Genomic DNA, 18,084 nt, shown 5'->3' on the forward strand with positions numbered 1-18,084 from the left:
GTACCTCGTTCATGTTAATGCATAAAGTATAATTATATATCAGAATGAAAAGGAAAAAGGATGAAAAAATCAATGAAACACTAACATTTAATTTTATTGTGAATTAACAGAATGTATATGAATGCTTAATGAATGTAAAACAAATGTGTATCTACACCATCTGAGCTTATGGCGCACATCATTCATACATAAAGGTCTCTTCTTTTGGTTTAATCAGGCATGTCTAAAGCACGTTGGCCATCCATTATCTACAAACATCATTAAAACAGAAATAAATGATTACCTACTTCATAGGAAAACAAATTACTTTGTGGTTTTGTATTTTAATGATTTGTTAAAAGGCACATTCAATCAGCGCTGCAATTTCAATGCTGTTGGTTAGCTTTTTAACTGAGAACCCACCTTCATGGCCTTAATAAGATGTGTTGTCACACTCCATTAGAAGCTGATCTGAGAGGGCTGAAGCCTCATCATCTACTGTATGCATGCTTAGTGTGTGGGCTAGTAGCCTCAGGCAGCTGTAACACATGCAGATACTCTACAACGTAGTGTTCAGGACAGTCTGTGAAACTCTGCAGCAATGGTTGAACTGAATAAAATACACTACACTGCAATCTGTTTAACATCAATCTACTGATTAGCGAATGTGCATTGACATGTTATATGCACTTTATTTGCATATAAAACATTATTATATACAGACAATCTTTCTTATGTCCAGGTTGCTAGTTACCTGTTGGAGTAGGGGGAGCTTGCTTTCTGGACCTGGACAACCTGCGAAGCCTACTGCCTGTCTGCCTGCTCTGGTTCTCCCTCTGCTCTCCCTCCTCACCCTGCTTCTGTATTGTGACTTCTTCTTGCTGTTTCTGCGACAGCTCTGTGCTCTCCTCTCTGACTGAAATAGCACTCTGTCCATCAGAAGCAGAGGCTGGCCCTTGCCCTCGGGCCTGCTCAGAGCCAAAAAGTTCTTCTGACAGCAGAGTAGGGCTCTCTGGCCCCGAAAGCATCCTGGGAGGTGACTTGGTCTTCGTCTCTTTCTGTGGGGTGCCTTCGTCGTCTTCACCCTCAAAAAGTTCTGGAGTAAAGAAGACAGTTTGGTCCTCCTCACCATCCTCCTCCTCCTCCTCCTCTTCATCAGGATTGTCTTTCGACGGCAGTTCACTCTCACAGCTGGGAGGGGTTGTTTCTGGAGAAGGCTCCAGAGCCAGCCTGTATGGTTCCACTTTGATTTCAATGGACCGGTCTCCGGCCCCTTGTTTAAGACAAGTTGCTTCAGTCTTTGTTTGTGGAGCGGCGATCTGCTGTTTATCCTGGTGCTCTGAGTGATTAGATGTTTCCAAGTGCCGGCTGGAATTACTGGCTGCTTTTTCTTTAAAGATTGGCTTCTTGAAGCAGGTGCTGATGGGGCTGAAGATGCTGTACAGAGGCTTAGCTGTTCTTTTTTGATGCGATGGGGGCTTTGCTGGGGGACCAGGCATCGTATTCAACCATTCTGCATCAAAACAAAACGTTCAAAATCAGTTTACGGTGGATATTTATCAAACTAATACTGAACTCTGACAGAGACAACAAAGCAGACACTTTAAGACTCACAAAGAAGCGTTTAAGTCTCACCATGAAATGAGACCGGTATGCAGAGCACCATGGCTGCCAAGGCTATCTTATAAAGAAAGATATAAACGCAGGCTTACGCTCAATATAATTCAAACAAAGGTCAAGGGGATTTAATTAAAAGCAACAGTCCAACATCTGCTCATCAGCTCGCTCCAGCGCCACTCAGGCACGCAAAAGACCTTACAGTAATGAGGCGAGCCACTCAACGGATCCCATGGCCCCCACCCCCAACTATGAGGGAGGGGGGCGGAGTCTGCTACTGCTCCGCTACCACCCTTATCCACCACACAGAACTCAACGGGGCAAACAGCTCAACCATTTTATGACCCCAAAGACAATGGGTGCTATATAGCCAAGGAAATGTGCAAACGCGTCACCTAAGAATATTGTCTAGTGGTGATGTCATGCTCATACATCCCTGAGCACAAAAATGAAATGGACCTTTTGATCACTGTCTTTGAAAATGAATACTTTAAATGTCATGATCCATGAAGAAAGAAGAGAAAAACAAGGTCTCAGACAGTGGGAAATATGGTTCTATTCATCATGTACTTATCAGAGGTTTAGCCACAATAGAGAAACAATAGATCTCATTGTATCCCCATCATCAACTGAATAGACTGACAGCACTTACTACAATGTACACAATAATGCAATATTGATTTACTATAAGAATCCACTCTTACATTAATGCTTGAAAGATAAGTGTGAAAATATTCTATCGCCAAATGTCATGAAAGGACCAAAACCAACAATGACTGTATCCTACTAACCAGTAGTGTGTGTATTTAAAATAGATCTCCTTGCTCTGTGCCGTAGTGCACCATTGTTATCCAGAAACTATTAAAAACACATTAATGAGCCACACTGTTCTCTGGCATGATCTTTTTATGAACACCCCCACACACACACACACACACGATTTTGACTATGTCCAACATACACTATCCTGCTGCAGGAAACACTCACTACAGCAGCCAATGTGTTTCAATCCGCTGCAGAAAATAGTCCCCATCAAATGCACTCTTTTCTCCTGTTTGAGTCATGTTCTCTGATAGCGGGACTCCCACTCTTTTCTAGAGAGCATTTTCCAAAATATTGATCTAGCTGGTATGACATACAGGGATCGTAGCATACACTATCATGTTCCTTTCTGTCAAAGTGCGTTCTATGGCTGAAACTGACCTATTAAGTCATCCCTTACATGCATAAAAATGATGAAAGTATTATCATAGAATAATGCAAAAACACCTGCAGATGTAGGCCATACAAACTAGCAAGCGTGTCAGCTTAGGCAACTGAACCAAAAAAACTAAATTGTCATCCAACCTGCTTTTGCTACCATGCTATGAGACTTGGAGGTGTGTTAGCAGCGTTTCCACAACATTACATCCTATTCAAAATACTCTCATCCATAAACTACCATTGGAACGTTAAGCCATTTCATAGGGCAACGCGGTTTATTCTTAGCTAAAGAGAGAATGTTTAAATCATTTTCCATGAGGACATTTTACTTTTTCTCTCATTTCTGTATAGTGACCTGTTGTTTTAGAACTATTGAGCCTTTGTTAAAAATGTACCACGTCCTCAAAACAGAGTAACGTCTCGTAATGTTGTTGTTTTATGGGATTTGTTTTGAGTGTATTTCATGTTCTTGTTTCGGTATTGATGGAGGCACCCAGGTACAAACAGGTCTGCCATGGTTCATGTGGTTTGTTGACAATAAGGAAAACACAGAATGATGCCAGCCTGATCTTTCACCCTATTTGTCTGAGACATAAAACATGTGGAACCTTGATAATATTGCAGATTCAAAACTCTCATCATCAATTCAACAATGACTTTACTAGACAGACCCTAACAAAAAGGTAATAAATATTAAAATGCTACATTTTGGGGGGGCTTGGATTATATATTAGATATTAACCTTGTAGCACCAAAACTCTACTTTCAGCTTTCAATTTAGCTCACCTGCTTTTTCTTTTTGCTCCGCTTTCAACTGTGTACGAGAAAATAAATGGATGGTGGAGGGGCTCGTGTCCTGCCGGGGTGTCTGAGGGTCTGGGGCATTGGGCAGACCCTGTCCCTCTACAGTTACTGACAAGTGACTGTTTGGAGATGAGACAATAGAGCTGAGGGCCTGACTGTCTGTAGAAGGCCCCTCCACCTTCTGCTGCACCTGAGAGAAGGTTGCCAGAGACTGCATGGCATTGCTGAAGGTGCTGTGATGCTGGACCAGCTGGCGGACCCATTTAGACAGACCTGAGATTACACAAACACACATCAGAGACACGAAACCTTACAGTGGATAACCATTGCCATCTAGTGTTCAGCACGAGAGGCCGTGCACCTATTAAATGAAGTCAGCCAGTGTTCACACACTGTACACATTATGGAGTACCTGTGATGTACTTATTGGGATTATTCCTGAAACGGTCATCCACGAGAATTAGGGCACCCCAGTCATTCCTGTGGCGGATACACCTGTGAAATGAAGTTTGAGGGTTTAAGCATAAAAGTGAGGGCAAAAAGTAAAAACAGTGCGGCTGTAGAGGTCAGGTTTACCTTCCCAGGGCCTGGTTTAGAGCTCTGTAGGCCTGGATCTCGTACCAACGATGGCCTGGGAGAAGACCTCTGGATTTGCAGTGTTGGTCATTGTACTTCATCTTCAGTTCCACCTGAAACCACAGAGCAGTATCTCAAACATAGCAGTGAGACAGTATTTGGATTCAAGTCCATCAAAATTAAACACGTTGCACAACTGCTTTCCATTTTATCAGTGTGGTGTCTGGTACCTTTAGATGACAACATTATCATAACCTTTTGAGAATAGCAGAGACTACAAAGTGATTTCAGAAAGTGAACAGTGGTTCAGAATGAACAGTGGTCTGCGTCCACTGACTCGGTTTTCTCAAAGTCAGAAATTGAAGTATTTGTAAGTCACACTGAAGGAGAGAATAACCTGGAATAGACAGATAGTAAAGGTTTCTATCAAAGACTTTGAAAATGAAACAAATTAGATTTTTCTCATCCTCATCAAGCATTACTCAAGCTGCAATACTATTTTAGTAACTCTAAATGTTGTTTAAGAGCTGTTTATTTTGTGTGACATACCATTATTGAACATATTTCTGAGACCATCTAATCAACAGAAATACTCAGTTGATTGATCTGGTTCTGTCCATTTCACAAACTTACTCCACATTGTAGTTCAGGGGATTGTCTCAAGAAAACAGAAAAAGAAGAAGTCCGATAAAAGGGGTATGAGGTTTGTGCCATCAACATTAATCACAGGGCCTTGTGGTTTAGACGTGTATCATATAACCACGTCTTTGGCTACATTTCAGCCGGGCACTTATGTTGCAATTCACCTCCTCTCCTTCTCCCCAGTTTGTGTCTCTATTGTAAAAAAAAAAGAAGAAAAAAAAAAGAAAGGCGAAATGCCTTACAGGTCACCAAATGAATACTGAACATAACTAAAAACCTCTTCTCCAAAACAACAGCCATAACTGTGGCAAATCCTGTAAAGTCTTTGCTCTAAACTTGGATTTGAAAGGGAAACCAAGTGGACGATGATCTAGGGCAAACTAAACACCAAACAAATAGGTCTCAGGACCTGAAGGGCTTGGATATTACTTGCCCACGCAGACAGATGTGTTCTGAAAGGGGAACAGAGGGGCTAAAGAGAGGCCATGATGGAGTAGAGTGGAGGTAGGAGGGGGACAAACAAGGTGGCCTAGGTGACATGAAGCATCCCTGCACAGAAATGCCAGGAGAGCATCCATCCATTTGCATCTGTCACTGCTGATTTTAGCGCTAACCTTTCAGAATTGACAAGTGAAAAGTTCAGTTGGCGTCTGACGGGATGCCATGCAGGGCAGGCTGCTGAACGGGGCTTTAACTGCTTTTGACAGGTACCGTGTGTTCGCCTTGAGCCACCAAACACGGGGCCGTGGCAGGTACAGCCTGTTCCCTCACGCAATGCCACTGTGGCCTGTCTGGGCTTGTGAACATAAACAAACAGTCACAGGAATTGTTAAATGTCGCCCCAAAGTTGGACTATGACTAATAACACCTAACCTAAGAAGCATGTAAACAAATGAGCAACACCACGGACAACCTACCAGCACACTGGAAAACTTTTAGCGTAGTATGATGGAGCTCTAGGCTTTACAGAAGATTTAAAACTTTTATCTGCAACGATACGATAGTGCAGGCTATCAATGGGAGGCAACTCGTATAGCTGTGTCACAGGAAGCCTTGTTAATGCTGCTGGCTTCATGGTGAGCTTACTTTGTCTGAATGTATGAGACACCAGAGCAGTTAAAGAATCCACTTCTAAACCCACAGCTTGAACAGAAAGGCCATTAGCCTCGAGCCGGCGGTGTCATCTAAATCCAATCACAGTCCATTTCAGCGTTGGAGCCATCACATCCCTGGCCCGTACCATGTCATCGTCCAATCTAACATGACAGGTTGCATATGTGAAAAAGCCAATTCTGGCTGCTAGCAAATGTGCAAGAAACCACACGCTAGAAGGGATTAGTTAAAATGTCAAGAGATCACTCGCTTGCTTTGGCCTCGTCCTCTACAGCAACCTGTTCATCCCTGAAAACATATATTTGACCACTAGGCATGATTTGCAGTTGAGCGCATCTGTTTGAGCTACATTTTGGGCCGGGTGTGTGTACGTGCTCGTCAGTGTGCACGCCTCTAGCAGTCCGGGACATCTTGTGCTTGTCACTGAGATTGCTGAGCGCCTCGTCTGCCACATAAGGCTGAGCTGACAGCTGAGTGGCTCATCATGAAGACAGTGTCCATGTGTGTGTGTGTGTGACTATCACACTGCTCATGGATCAGCTCACAGCAAGGCTACACACAGAATCCTACTTATTCTTTTATAGTTGCTTTCTTATGTTCCACTAAAAAGTTCGCTTTTGTAGATATTACCTCTAAATGAAGGTTGAGGCTGATTGGAAGCTCTGAATGGTAAGAGGATATGGACCGGTATGGAACAGGGCTGTAGTGCTGGAGTGTGCTCTCCGTCTTAAGAAAATGTTTCCATCATCTCAGACATGTTTCAGTCTGGTTAGTGTTTGGACACCAAGTTGTCTCGTCTCATGGGGTTTTTGACTCAACTTTGTCATCTCAATATTAAGGTTAACATTAGGATTAATTATGACAACACATCACAATTGTGTTCTCCAATGGAATTCAACCCATTGGCAACATGCATAGCAGCATGTAATTATAAATGAGAGCACTAAACAAGAAGGCAACCATACTTATGAAAACACCCACCTCAGAGTTGAAATCATTAACCCTAGCAACCTTCCACCAATCTTGTTCATCAACAATAAACCAATAAACTTAAATTCTGCAAAGAAGGGAGAATAGCCAATCAGAGGCAGCGCAGGGCGGTTCTTTGCAGGTGAGGGGAAAAAAGAAATCTATCAAATTACGATAAATAACAGGCCACACAACTGACAATGGCTTTTAAAGAGGTGATTTGGCATTTGGAGAGGGCACTTCAACATTTACAAAAAAGGTGTCTTGCTCACTTATTGCTAGTACGCCATTAGTTACGCTACATTGGTTACGCTACATTGGTTACGCTACATTGGTTAAGCTACATTGGTATGCGTGCCTAAGGTTTAGACTCAAGACTTTATTCTGACTTGACCCACATTTTGAGTCCCGTCTTGACTTGATCTCAAAACTGCTAGTTAGTTCCCGATTTAATCCAAATTTGGCAAATGTTTGTGTATGGCTGCTTGTGTAACAACATTTGAGAAAATTGGCTTCTTTTGTAAATGAAAAAAGGGAGTTTGTATCTCTCAAACTAAGGTATCGTCATAATAAAGTGTTGTTTTGGTATATGTATTGAAGGTTTGAATTGTATCAATAATAGTATGAAAACTATATTTTAACAGTAGCCAGCCTTAGCAATGAATTGTGGGAAAATGTTGGGTTGCAGGGTTTAACGTGCATTAACAAAAAAGAATGTTGACTAAGACGTCCTTCTAAAGCAGGCCTGTGGTGCTGACATGGACAGTACAAGTGGTGATCATGTATTATATAGCCTCCCTTCAGTGGCTGATGATAAAGCCATATGTACAGTCTTGAGAGTGCCTGGAGCATCCATCATCCCCTCTTCTTGATCATTTCCACAAACTCTTCAACATTCCTTCAAAATCCCCTTTATCCATCTGTTTTACATGCTTGCAGGCCTTAGAATTAAAATGCTCTCGTGGTTGTCTTTAATAAAGGGCAGCAGCAAGAGGTTGACTGAGACCTTCATTAAACCAAGAGAGATGCCTTATCAGTTGTAAGTGTCTTTTTATTGCTTGTTAAAGCCACTTATTGTTTGACTCACTCACGCAGGACGTGACTGTTCACTGTAAAACATGCCATTTGGAAAAACTCAACATCAATGTAATACCACCTTTGGCAGGCCTTTCTCTGCAGAGGACTTTTCAAGTTCAACCTTTGATCTTTGTCACAATAACACAACAGGCCAGTAAAATGCCATGCTATGTGCTTAGGCTGTAGCTTCTAAGAGTTATGCCTGTCTGGGAATGCAGGCCATGCAGGCATCTAAAGTGCTGGAGGAGTTTAAATGGAGAGAAGGTGGGCATACACCTCTTATCCTAGCAACGGGGTGCTGCCGTGTGACTGTGGCATAGAATGAATGAATTAATATGTCTGGGTCCATGTGTGCTCTTGAGAGAATGTGCACATGCTAGCACTGGTGCATGGAAGTGACAACGTAAGAACATGTCACGCATGTGTATGTGTGTACTGTATGTGTGTAAATATGATACAGTGCTAATATGAAGCATTCATGCCAGTGTAAATGTGTTTAAAGAAAACAATAGTAAAAGTAGCAGAGGTGCCACATCACACTAGCCATTTATCAGTTGTTTAGACCATCATGTAGACACAGATGGGCCTCTCCCAATTATAATGAATGATCGCAATTATTAGAGCTGACCCTGACCATTTTGCATAATAGTTGGATTCTTCAGTCAAGGTAATTTAGAGCCGATGTTAGAAATAAGGCTACAAATAAAAAGTGAATGAGGTCAGTAGCTGGCTAAATATAGTGTCTACCTGAGCACACGGTTTCAGTGTCAGGAAGAAGCGTGGCTGTCTAGATCTCACTGCTGTCACACCGATTCTTCTGTTTCAGCTCATATGAGACCGAGCCAGAGAGAGTGACGGTTGATGCGCTCCGAGCACACAGGTGTTAGCGATCGAATCAGAGAGGAAATTAGCAGCGAGGTAGTAAATGTAGGGTAACCACCAAGTGAGCATCAACTTTGACCCTGGAGGCAAAACAAAGTCTCCCCTGTGCTTCCTAACCACGGTCTGGAAGCTGAAGCAGGAACGGTGAACACTGGCCTTGGGTTCCCCCGTTGCATAGTAAATATTGATCGATGAGCAGCCACTGAAATCAACAACATGGGTTCGATCTACTGCAAAGCCAAACAGCATCATTGTGTGGTATGAAATGAAGAGAAATAGACAATTAAATATCAACTAAAATTCATATTTTTGACATCTCCAGTCTCAGAATCGATCAACAAAGGAGATGCATTGGAAGAACTTCTGATTAACTTCAGGTGACAAAGATTGATCAAACACAATGTTTATTTGCTTTGCACTAATTAATCAGAGCAACATAAGACGATGCCAGCAACAAAGAAAACCTACGATTTTACAAGTTAGGCACCGAAAGTAGCAGCTCCATCAGTCACAATCAGTGAGTGAGCAAAACGTCACTGCACAATCGGAACGAATCAGAAGAAATAGTGGTCGACGCATTAAAGAATAAAAAAATGTATAAAAAAATATTTTTGGTTTTGTTTTGAGTTTTATTGCACCAACAACTGCATTTGGGGCTGATTAAATCAAGACGGGCCACTCGCCCGCAAAACTATTGATCTTCCTTTGGTACGGCGAGTCGGCCGCGTGTTCCTCTCTGTTGTGCCTCGTGTTTCTCTAGGTTTTTAGACTCTCATAGTTTTCGGCGCCAGATGCATCCAAGTCAGCTGATAGCAGCATCTTCTTATTTCTGAGACAGAACAAACATTTGTGAACTAACATAAATAAAAAAGAAATAAACAATGTTAGTTTAGCAGCCTTCCCTGGTGCTCGCTAACTTTGTTCCACAGCAGCCACACTAAGAACGCTGCTTTTAATTGGCCTAATGATCGCAGGCATCTTGAGATGCCGTTTATCTCAAAATGGCATTAATCGGCCTAATCAACTAGCCAACTGATCAATCGGTCTATGTTTTCTGTCCTTGAAACACTAGGGTCGCTTTCCCGTGCTATAACATGAATAAACAAATGAGCAGTTTCAACAGTGATATGACCGCGTAGGTCAGCAGGTCAAATGAGCAGAGCTGCAATATGTTAGAAAAGGTTGCTTTGCTGCTACTTCGGCAATACTTGTTAGGAACCACCTCAGTATAGATGACTGCGTGTAAACATAGAGCCACGTAGAATCCTGTATAATTTAACAGAGTACACCGATTCCTGAATGCCTCTTCGAGTGAAATAGACCATTCCATGTAATAGTATTGACTATCCAATAGTGACTACGCCATTACATGCGCCAGTGCCTATGCATGTGTGTGTGTGTGTGTGCGGCCCCTTAAAGAACCGCTCCTCTCTGACAGAGTGCTGCATCAGTATACAGTATGTGCTCCTTTAACAGGCTAGCTGCATAGCTTTGACAGTCATTAGTGTCAGTGTCTCCATCCTCTCAGCAGTGTAATGGGGTTAGCGCCAAGACCTTTCCAGCCCCCAAGGGTTTCTCTGGAGGCCACACCGCCTCAGATACTGAAAGAGGAGATAACCGGGGGAGGAAGAGACAACTAGAGAGGAGAAGAAAGAGGAGCAAGCAAAGCCGAGGATTAAGATGCAAAGAAGACACAGAGACAAATGTGAAATAAAGGCAAGATGAGGCCAATCTGTTCACAAGTTTTACAGACTTGAGGACTGATATTTTCACTAGCTGTTGCTCGACAGGAGTCAACATCATAAGACGTAGACAACAGTCGTCAATTCTGCTCATAAGATGCACAGACCCATATAGATACAGGAAGAAATCTCAGCAACACTGCAGAATTAAAATGGAAGCCTTTTGCTCTGTGGTTACGCTTTTCAATGCAAATGTTGTGAACGGCTCTCAGCTGTGTTTACATGCGTGTCCACACTTAACCCTTGCCTTGCCTCACTCCTCCTCCCTGCACTATTAGTAGACTTTTTGTTTTATTGACGAAAAGGCATAGAGAAAGGGATTGTTTCTAGAAGAGGGGGGGCCATTTTGATTGGGTTGATGAGAGGCTTTTTTTGATACACCCCCTAAAGAGTGAGGCAGCTATATGCTCCTCCCACAATGTGTAGATTTTGATTGGATTATTAAATATCTTTTGTGCAACAATCTTTCCTTACATTTGCATCTTCACCGTGGTCAGCACCTCTCCAACAGTGGTGTTCGTTCCCCCCTCTCTCCAAAAATGAGAAGTTAGCTTAATGTTACAAAAGGTTGAGAACCCTGAATTAAATGAGTGATGATTAATATGAGTACAGCCCGTGCCCTGGTTGGGAGGATGGTTGGTAAACCACAGTGTACATTGACCCATTCAGATGGATGTAGTATCAGTACCTCATTGATTCATTTATTTAAATTATGCAATGTTAATGGTGGTTATGGATGGAGCCTAACAAAACCTAGATCTAAGGTTTTGGGACAAGGCAGTACAAAGTCAAAGTGTCAGCAGTCACCACCATCAGACTTGCCTACCTGATCCTACAGAAGCCACAATTATGACAAGATGTGGCAGGAGGTGAGGCGCTCTCTGAGGGCTGAGCACATGTAGCAAATAAACAAAGGCTGCTCATGTGGAGAACAGAATATGCCATTAGAAATGCACCATCTCTTCACGCTTGGTCAGCTCCTCTTTAGCCCTAACAAGCTTTGGCTTCTTCAATCCTCCTCCTGCTGTCCTGCTCCATCCATGTATCTCCTGTTTTATTCTACAAATCACATTATTGAACAAGCTTGATTCAGCTGAATTACACAGAAACATCAGTTTTATGATACTGTATATTGACTTTAGATTTTTATTAAAAAGGAGCAGGGCTATTTGTCATATGAGTATTTACTGCCTTATTTTTCTGTTTTTTCTGGTATTTTGTCAACCGGATAAATGAAACATACATACAATTTAACATCTAAGACTTTAAACTGCTGCATCAATGCATGACAGTCTTATTGATCATAAGAGTTGTTATTTTTGGAAACGTCTCAATACTAAAAGGGTACGATTCCTGTGTGCTGATGCCAATATCAAAATAAGAATGCTGCCTACAAAAATAAAACCAACAATGTCAGAAATTACCATATTTGTAATTGCAGAGGAGTGATGCAGAGATGATGCATTCGGCTCTGGTAGCGGCAGCAACCTGTCAACTACAGTGAGCCCGCTCTAAAGCATACTCCGGTTTATGGTCTATTTTAATCTAAATGGACTATAATTTACTAAATGAACATCATGCTGTATTGAAAAGGAAACTAGCAAACAAGTACTAAGCAGAAGTAGCGGGTATTTCTTCAATGGTTGATGGTGGAAATAAATGGCTTAGTTGATAACGGCTCTATTGAAATAAGCCACTCCTCCTCTCCGGCATGTCTGGCACGAATGAAGTAAATGACGCAAATAAACACAAATGATCCTGCGAGTAAACTCTTGCGAGTAACGCAACGCCAGAATTCGTTTCGTGTTTGGTGTGAACGCAGCATAAGACAAAATCTAAAATAGCTAACAAAATGAACCCTAGTTCATGGTAATGAAAGGTCACCAAGTGCAACGGTGCTGCTGTGTTTTTAATAGTGTTTGGACATTAATTGAGCTCTATAGCACAGAAGATATATTAGTGATACAAACTAAATACTTGTTAGTAGATACACTCAGTGTTACTATTGGTCTTTTCATGGGACTTGTTGATATTAAGAAAAATATTAAACATCCCCAGACTTATCCTTAAAATAAGTTGATATCTGATTAAAGACACTTTCTGCAAAGTCACATTTAGGTCAATACCATACAAGCATTGAGTTTTGAAACTTATAGAGTACTAATAGAGTACTTTTGTCTTAAGGTTGTATATCTCCTGTTGTCACCCGTTGGATTCTATTAGAATCACCATTGTTATGTGGACTGTATGTAGTGGTATATATTTTGGTTGTTGGGGGATGAAACATTTTTTTTTAAATCCAAGTGTAAATACATTATGGATTGGGAGTTTTTTACTAGATACTGGGTATTAGTGAGGAGCTTAAGCATTCCATGGTAGCGTAAATCCCTGCAAGTGTAAAAATAGTCTTTCATCTAGTGCCACCATGGCTTAATAACAAAAACACAAGGTAAAACTCTAATATGACCTTCTTTGAGGGATGCTTTAGACCATGAACATGAACGGAGACACCAGTGCAAACACAATATCGCTAATCAAAAAACTGAATCTGATGAAAAAGAACAAGCAATGGCCTGAGAGCTGACAGCTTTGGCTCAGGTGAAAGGGTCTGGGAAGCTTCAATCACCCACACGTCGTGCCACACTGACAGAACAGGTTAGTGGAAGCGCCGTCGTGCTCTGACAGGGGGGCTGTGAGGAGTGATGGGGAGGAGAGGTGGGCGGGGGGGAGAGAGTTAAACTTAAAGGTCAACTTTATCTGCTAAGGACGGGGCACACACACACACACACACACAACATCGCTTTGGGATTTTATTTCACGGATCACCAAAAGGAGATGCTCTTATTTGGTGTGTGTGTGTGTGTGTGTGTGTGTGTGTGTGTGTGTGTGTGTGTGTGTGTGTGTGTGTGTGTGTGTGTGTGTGTGTGTGTGTGTGTGTGTGTGTGTGTGTGTGTGTGTGTGTGTGTGGGGTATATTTTTGTGTTCATGGTATTGAAAATGTTGGATCTTGGCCAAAAAATATAAAAAAGAGGTGGATATCTTCCAGACACAGAGAGAGACAGTAATGTCATCATGGTACCAGCTTCAAAATGAACAATAAATATTGTTGCAATGTTATGGAAATGTTCAATGATTTTATTTATTTGATTTGATGGGGAAGGCTATAGGACACAATTTACACATTATGAGGTTCGGACATTTGCTGGGAGGAAATTCTAGTAACTGGACCTCTTTGAAATGGAATTGAATACCCTGACAGAGTGTGTAACATTTGGTCATGTCAGGAACAACTTTGCTGCATCAAGTGTTACAGAATAGTCACATCCAGCACCCATTTATGACACTAAAGGTTGCCCAATACCATATGGATATTTAGTCCCGTTCTTGTAAGCCAGGAAGAACTTCTGTTTCTGCTGGTAGGGCGATGTATTCCTACCTTTGGTTAGAGCAAGGCTCGTGGCCTCACCCGTTTCTCCCCCGTGCAGAATATCTGCAAGCTATTGTGAGTTAGGGCTGGACAACTAATCAAACTATACTTTCAATTACGATTCTGGCTTCCAACAATCATGCTTCGTGAGTGCGGCTTTTTTGCTGTGTCATCACAACTCTTAACAATACAACCAATGTGTTTTGTAGCCTTGTAGAGCACAAAGTTCTTCATAGATCTAGCCTGTAAACCTTGCTCTCAAAGTGCACCAGATTGATGCATTTATCTTTAAAATACACAAAAAAGGCTATATGCATGTTTCAAAAAGCAGTGAATAAACGGGTTGAATAATCATGATCTCAATATTAATCAAGAAATCCTGATTAACATTTTTGGCATAATCGAGCAGGCCTATTTTAAGTCTACTTACTTGGAGGTCTTTGATGTTTGGGAAGGGAATTCCAATGGTGATCACTGCCCTGGCATTGTCATCAGTGAAGTCTAGTCCTTCACTCACTTTACCCCTACAGACAGCGATCAGCAGTGCACCATCTGTATCAAATAAATCACACACAGTATGTGTCAACACTGTAAATATAATGTCATATAAAGTGGGACTCTGAACAAGTACCAACTATTCCATTGTAAATGATGATGATGTCGGCAGTGGTGCAGCTGTACAAATGACAACGTAAGTTCAGATGAAGTAGCACCACTTGCTGTTCTCATTGCTGGACTCACTGTGCAAACACTAGACTTGGTCAAATGAATGTAATCCTGCAAAAAATGTATAGACAGCCACTATACAGAGTGATACAGCAAAACCATCATCTGGTCCAAAGGTCATTGTGACAGTAACAAGTGTTACCTCTTTCTTCCTCGCAGTACTTGATGGCATCATAGTACTTCTGAAGCAGTTCGTCAAAATCCCCCTTGCCGCCACCCCCGCGGGGCTCTGGGATCACGGCTTTGTGTCGTTCTAGCTTCTTCCAGAGACCAGTGTTGGTCCATCGGTCTCGCAGCTTGTCCAGCATCTGATCAAATCACAGGGGATATCGTGTAAATAAAATTGCTTACTCAGGTTTTGTTGAAAAAGTGGAAATTGATCACATTGAATCAGAATCATGAGACTGAATCAAGAGAGCAGCATCTCTTTTCGAGACTCGTTTAGATGATGCCATAGTTAAAGAGTTGTCTTGTGGTTTAGAGTGAACAACACACTCCCTATGTCTTCAAAAACATCTATCTGTTTTTTGACAAATAATAGATAACCTGCAACTTGGTCAGTGTATAATATAGTAAATGAGCTGGTAAATATGGTAAATGACCACTGCATATCTTCATTTTGTTTTGACACTAACCGGAATAAACCTAGATGCCAATGTCAGTCCGTCAGTTAGCCCATCACTTTGGTCTAGACCAGTGGTCCCCAAACTACGGCCCGCGGGCCGGATGCGGCCCGCCTCCACATTTGGTCCGGCCCCCTGAACAATACCAGAGACACATTATGATTTTTTTTCAGTCTGCACAATTAATCGAATTTTAATCAGCCAACCACCAGGGGGCGAACGAGATGAGAGCTGTCATGCGCGCACCCTGTGTAGAAGTAGAAGAGTAGAAGAAGTAGAAGAGCCGAGCCCCGATCCGCGCGCACGATGCAACGGTCGCTCACCTGCGAGTAGCACCCCCCCCCCCCCCCGCGCACGACGCACCAGTCGGTCCAGTCGGACCCCTGGTCTAGACTGTATCCCAAGAACTACTGGATGGATTACAATGAAATGTTGGACACACGTTCTCGGTTCCCCGGAGGATGAATTCTACAATCTTTAGTGATCCCATGGCTTTTCATCCAGGTCAACGTTTACATTTATCCAATAGAACATCTTTACATAACGTTGGTGATCCCTCAATACAGATGCAGCAACCTGGAATTTCCCCACCCAGCCAGTCCCCAGCTGTTCTTTGTTTAGACCATGGTTTGCACTGTATGTTTCTCACACTTACATCAGTTGCTGGAACATCGATAATATTTGAAATGTTTTCCCTCAGTTATTATATTAGTATAATATAATAGTTATTATTTACATGTTTTAACAACATAACCTCAGAGTTTCAGTACATTTAGTTTTGATGTTCTTGTACTTTACTTAGTCGTACTTCCATTTTATGTTACTTTATACTTAGAATTCAATTTTACTCCACTCCATATTTTAATGCTTTAATTGGTAGTTACTAGTTTATTCATATTTTGTAACAATACAATAGATCATAATAGTTTAAGCCGCCCAGCAGTATACTGTATAAAATGAGCTTCACCTTTACCAGCTCCAACATAGACTCGATGAAAAAATAAATGCTCAGTAACTAAATAAATCATCTCTATGATTCTGAAAGGGGCCATTCTCAATAATCTAATGCTTTAACTGTTGGTACTTTAAGCTTATCTTTATACATGAGCCGTGCTGCGATTGTGATGCGACACAGTTGTTACTGAAAAAGTCAAAGGGATGGACGCTGTGGGTGGAGACGTCTGATTAGGTTTGATTAGGCTTAAAACAGTAGTTGGCATTTGCTGCTTTTTGAAGGGTTTGCTAAGCAAGTCCAATATATGTTTGTCACCGTCCGTTTCAACGAGGGCCGTAGGGGCTGTACCCAATAGTTCGAAGCTTCATTCATATTGTTGACATTCAAATTTGTATAATTAACTCCCCCCCCTCTCTCTCAGGGTGCTTTCACACCTGTAGTGGGGTATATTCAGGTACGGACCAAGGCTAAAACAGTACAGTGTTGGATTTTAGTTCTGGTCCAGTTCACAATGACTTTTTACACAACAAAGCAGCGGAGTAAACATGAAGTTATACAGACTGACTGTTGTAGCAATTAGGACCCACATGGTGAAATCAAATGCCAGTGACTCACAGGCGCTTACTGCACTTTATGCAGCACTTTAATGCCTCTGATGTACATTTATGTTCTTTAGTTTCACAAAGAGCTCACGGAGAAATTCATGATAAAAAGGCGTTATTAGTATTATCAGGCCGCAAACCACAGCCGTTTTAATGCTTTTGACTTATTAATCAGGGAAAATTCCCTTACTGACGTGCATATGTGTTGATTTGTATTATTAGGCCATATATGGCCTTATACAGATCAATTATAAGATTGCTTGATGGATTTATCAGTAGATTCGCTTTTGAAATCAAATAGAATGTAAAAATGTCCTTCACTTTGATAAATCAGCTGCTTAGATGAGCGCCACGCACGCAGTGACGGTAGAGACGGTATAACCAGCATCAAGAGGATACATTATATGCATAAAAACAACTATATGCATCAGTTATAAAAAAAAGCTCCAGCATATTGTCATTAGCTGATCATCATCATATGATCGTGATAAGATAAAAATCATTAAAAGTATGATCTATGTGGGAAGCACAGTCTCTTTTACACTTCAGATATTATAAGAACAGCTGATTTAAGCCCACAGTTTCGATAATCACTGCTCCATCTGGTGGAACCATTGTAACTGCTCTCCAAAAATGGCGCCATAGGGGTGTTACGAGTCGGCCACATGTGCACTGCGTCATCGCGGAGGATCTCCTTTCAGCCAAAGACCCAACAAGGTCCCAGCGGGGACTGGTCACACACCGGCCCGGGGCCCATGACGGAGGGAGGGGACATTCTAGGTGGCTGCATCTGTAGTTACGAGCGGGACAATAGACTTTGAAGTGTAGAAGTACGCTGTAACACGGCCTATGTGGACAACTGGGTTGGATATCCGTTCTGTCAGACGCTTGTAACACATCATGACACTTTCCATGTCTGAAACATTAAGCTTGAAACTAAGAACAGGAAGCGTTTAGCTACCCATGTTTGCTCACGTGTCCTCGCACAGCTTGGAGTTCTTTTCTTCACTTGTACTCGCTGTAAAGCTGATGTGTTTGGATCCCCTTTGTAATACAATCACTGTTCTCGTACTATTGTCAGTGCTCTTAGGAGAGGCACATTGATCTAGAAGCCCTCATCTTATGGCCCCACTCATATCTGTGCTGT

General features: G+C 41.9%; 1 protein-coding gene across 2 annotated transcripts in view; it reads right to left on the reverse strand.

Moving 5' to 3' along the window:
* Positions 1-222: 222 nt before the first annotated feature.
* The window catches only part of brip1 (BRCA1 interacting helicase 1), a 51,356-nt gene continuing 33,494 nt past the window's right edge, over positions 223-18,084 (reverse strand). For both annotated transcript variants that reach the window (XM_079166798.1, XM_079166797.1), the window contains exons 15-20: positions 14,900-15,065; positions 14,462-14,583; positions 4,180-4,292; positions 4,016-4,098; positions 3,586-3,876; positions 223-1,492 (exon numbers count right to left, since the gene is read on the reverse strand). In XM_079166798.1, coding sequence (XP_079022924.1) covers positions 726-1,492; positions 3,586-3,876; positions 4,016-4,098; positions 4,180-4,292; positions 14,462-14,583; positions 14,900-15,065 — 1,542 coding nt within the window. In that variant the 3' untranslated portion in view covers positions 223-725. The remainder of the gene's footprint in view (positions 1,493-3,585; positions 3,877-4,015; positions 4,099-4,179; positions 4,293-14,461; positions 14,584-14,899; positions 15,066-18,084) is intronic.

This window comes from Pholis gunnellus, assembly GCF_910591455.1.
Source record: "Pholis gunnellus genome assembly, chromosome: 9".
NCBI classification, from domain to species: domain Eukaryota; kingdom Metazoa; phylum Chordata; class Actinopteri; order Perciformes; family Pholidae; genus Pholis; species Pholis gunnellus.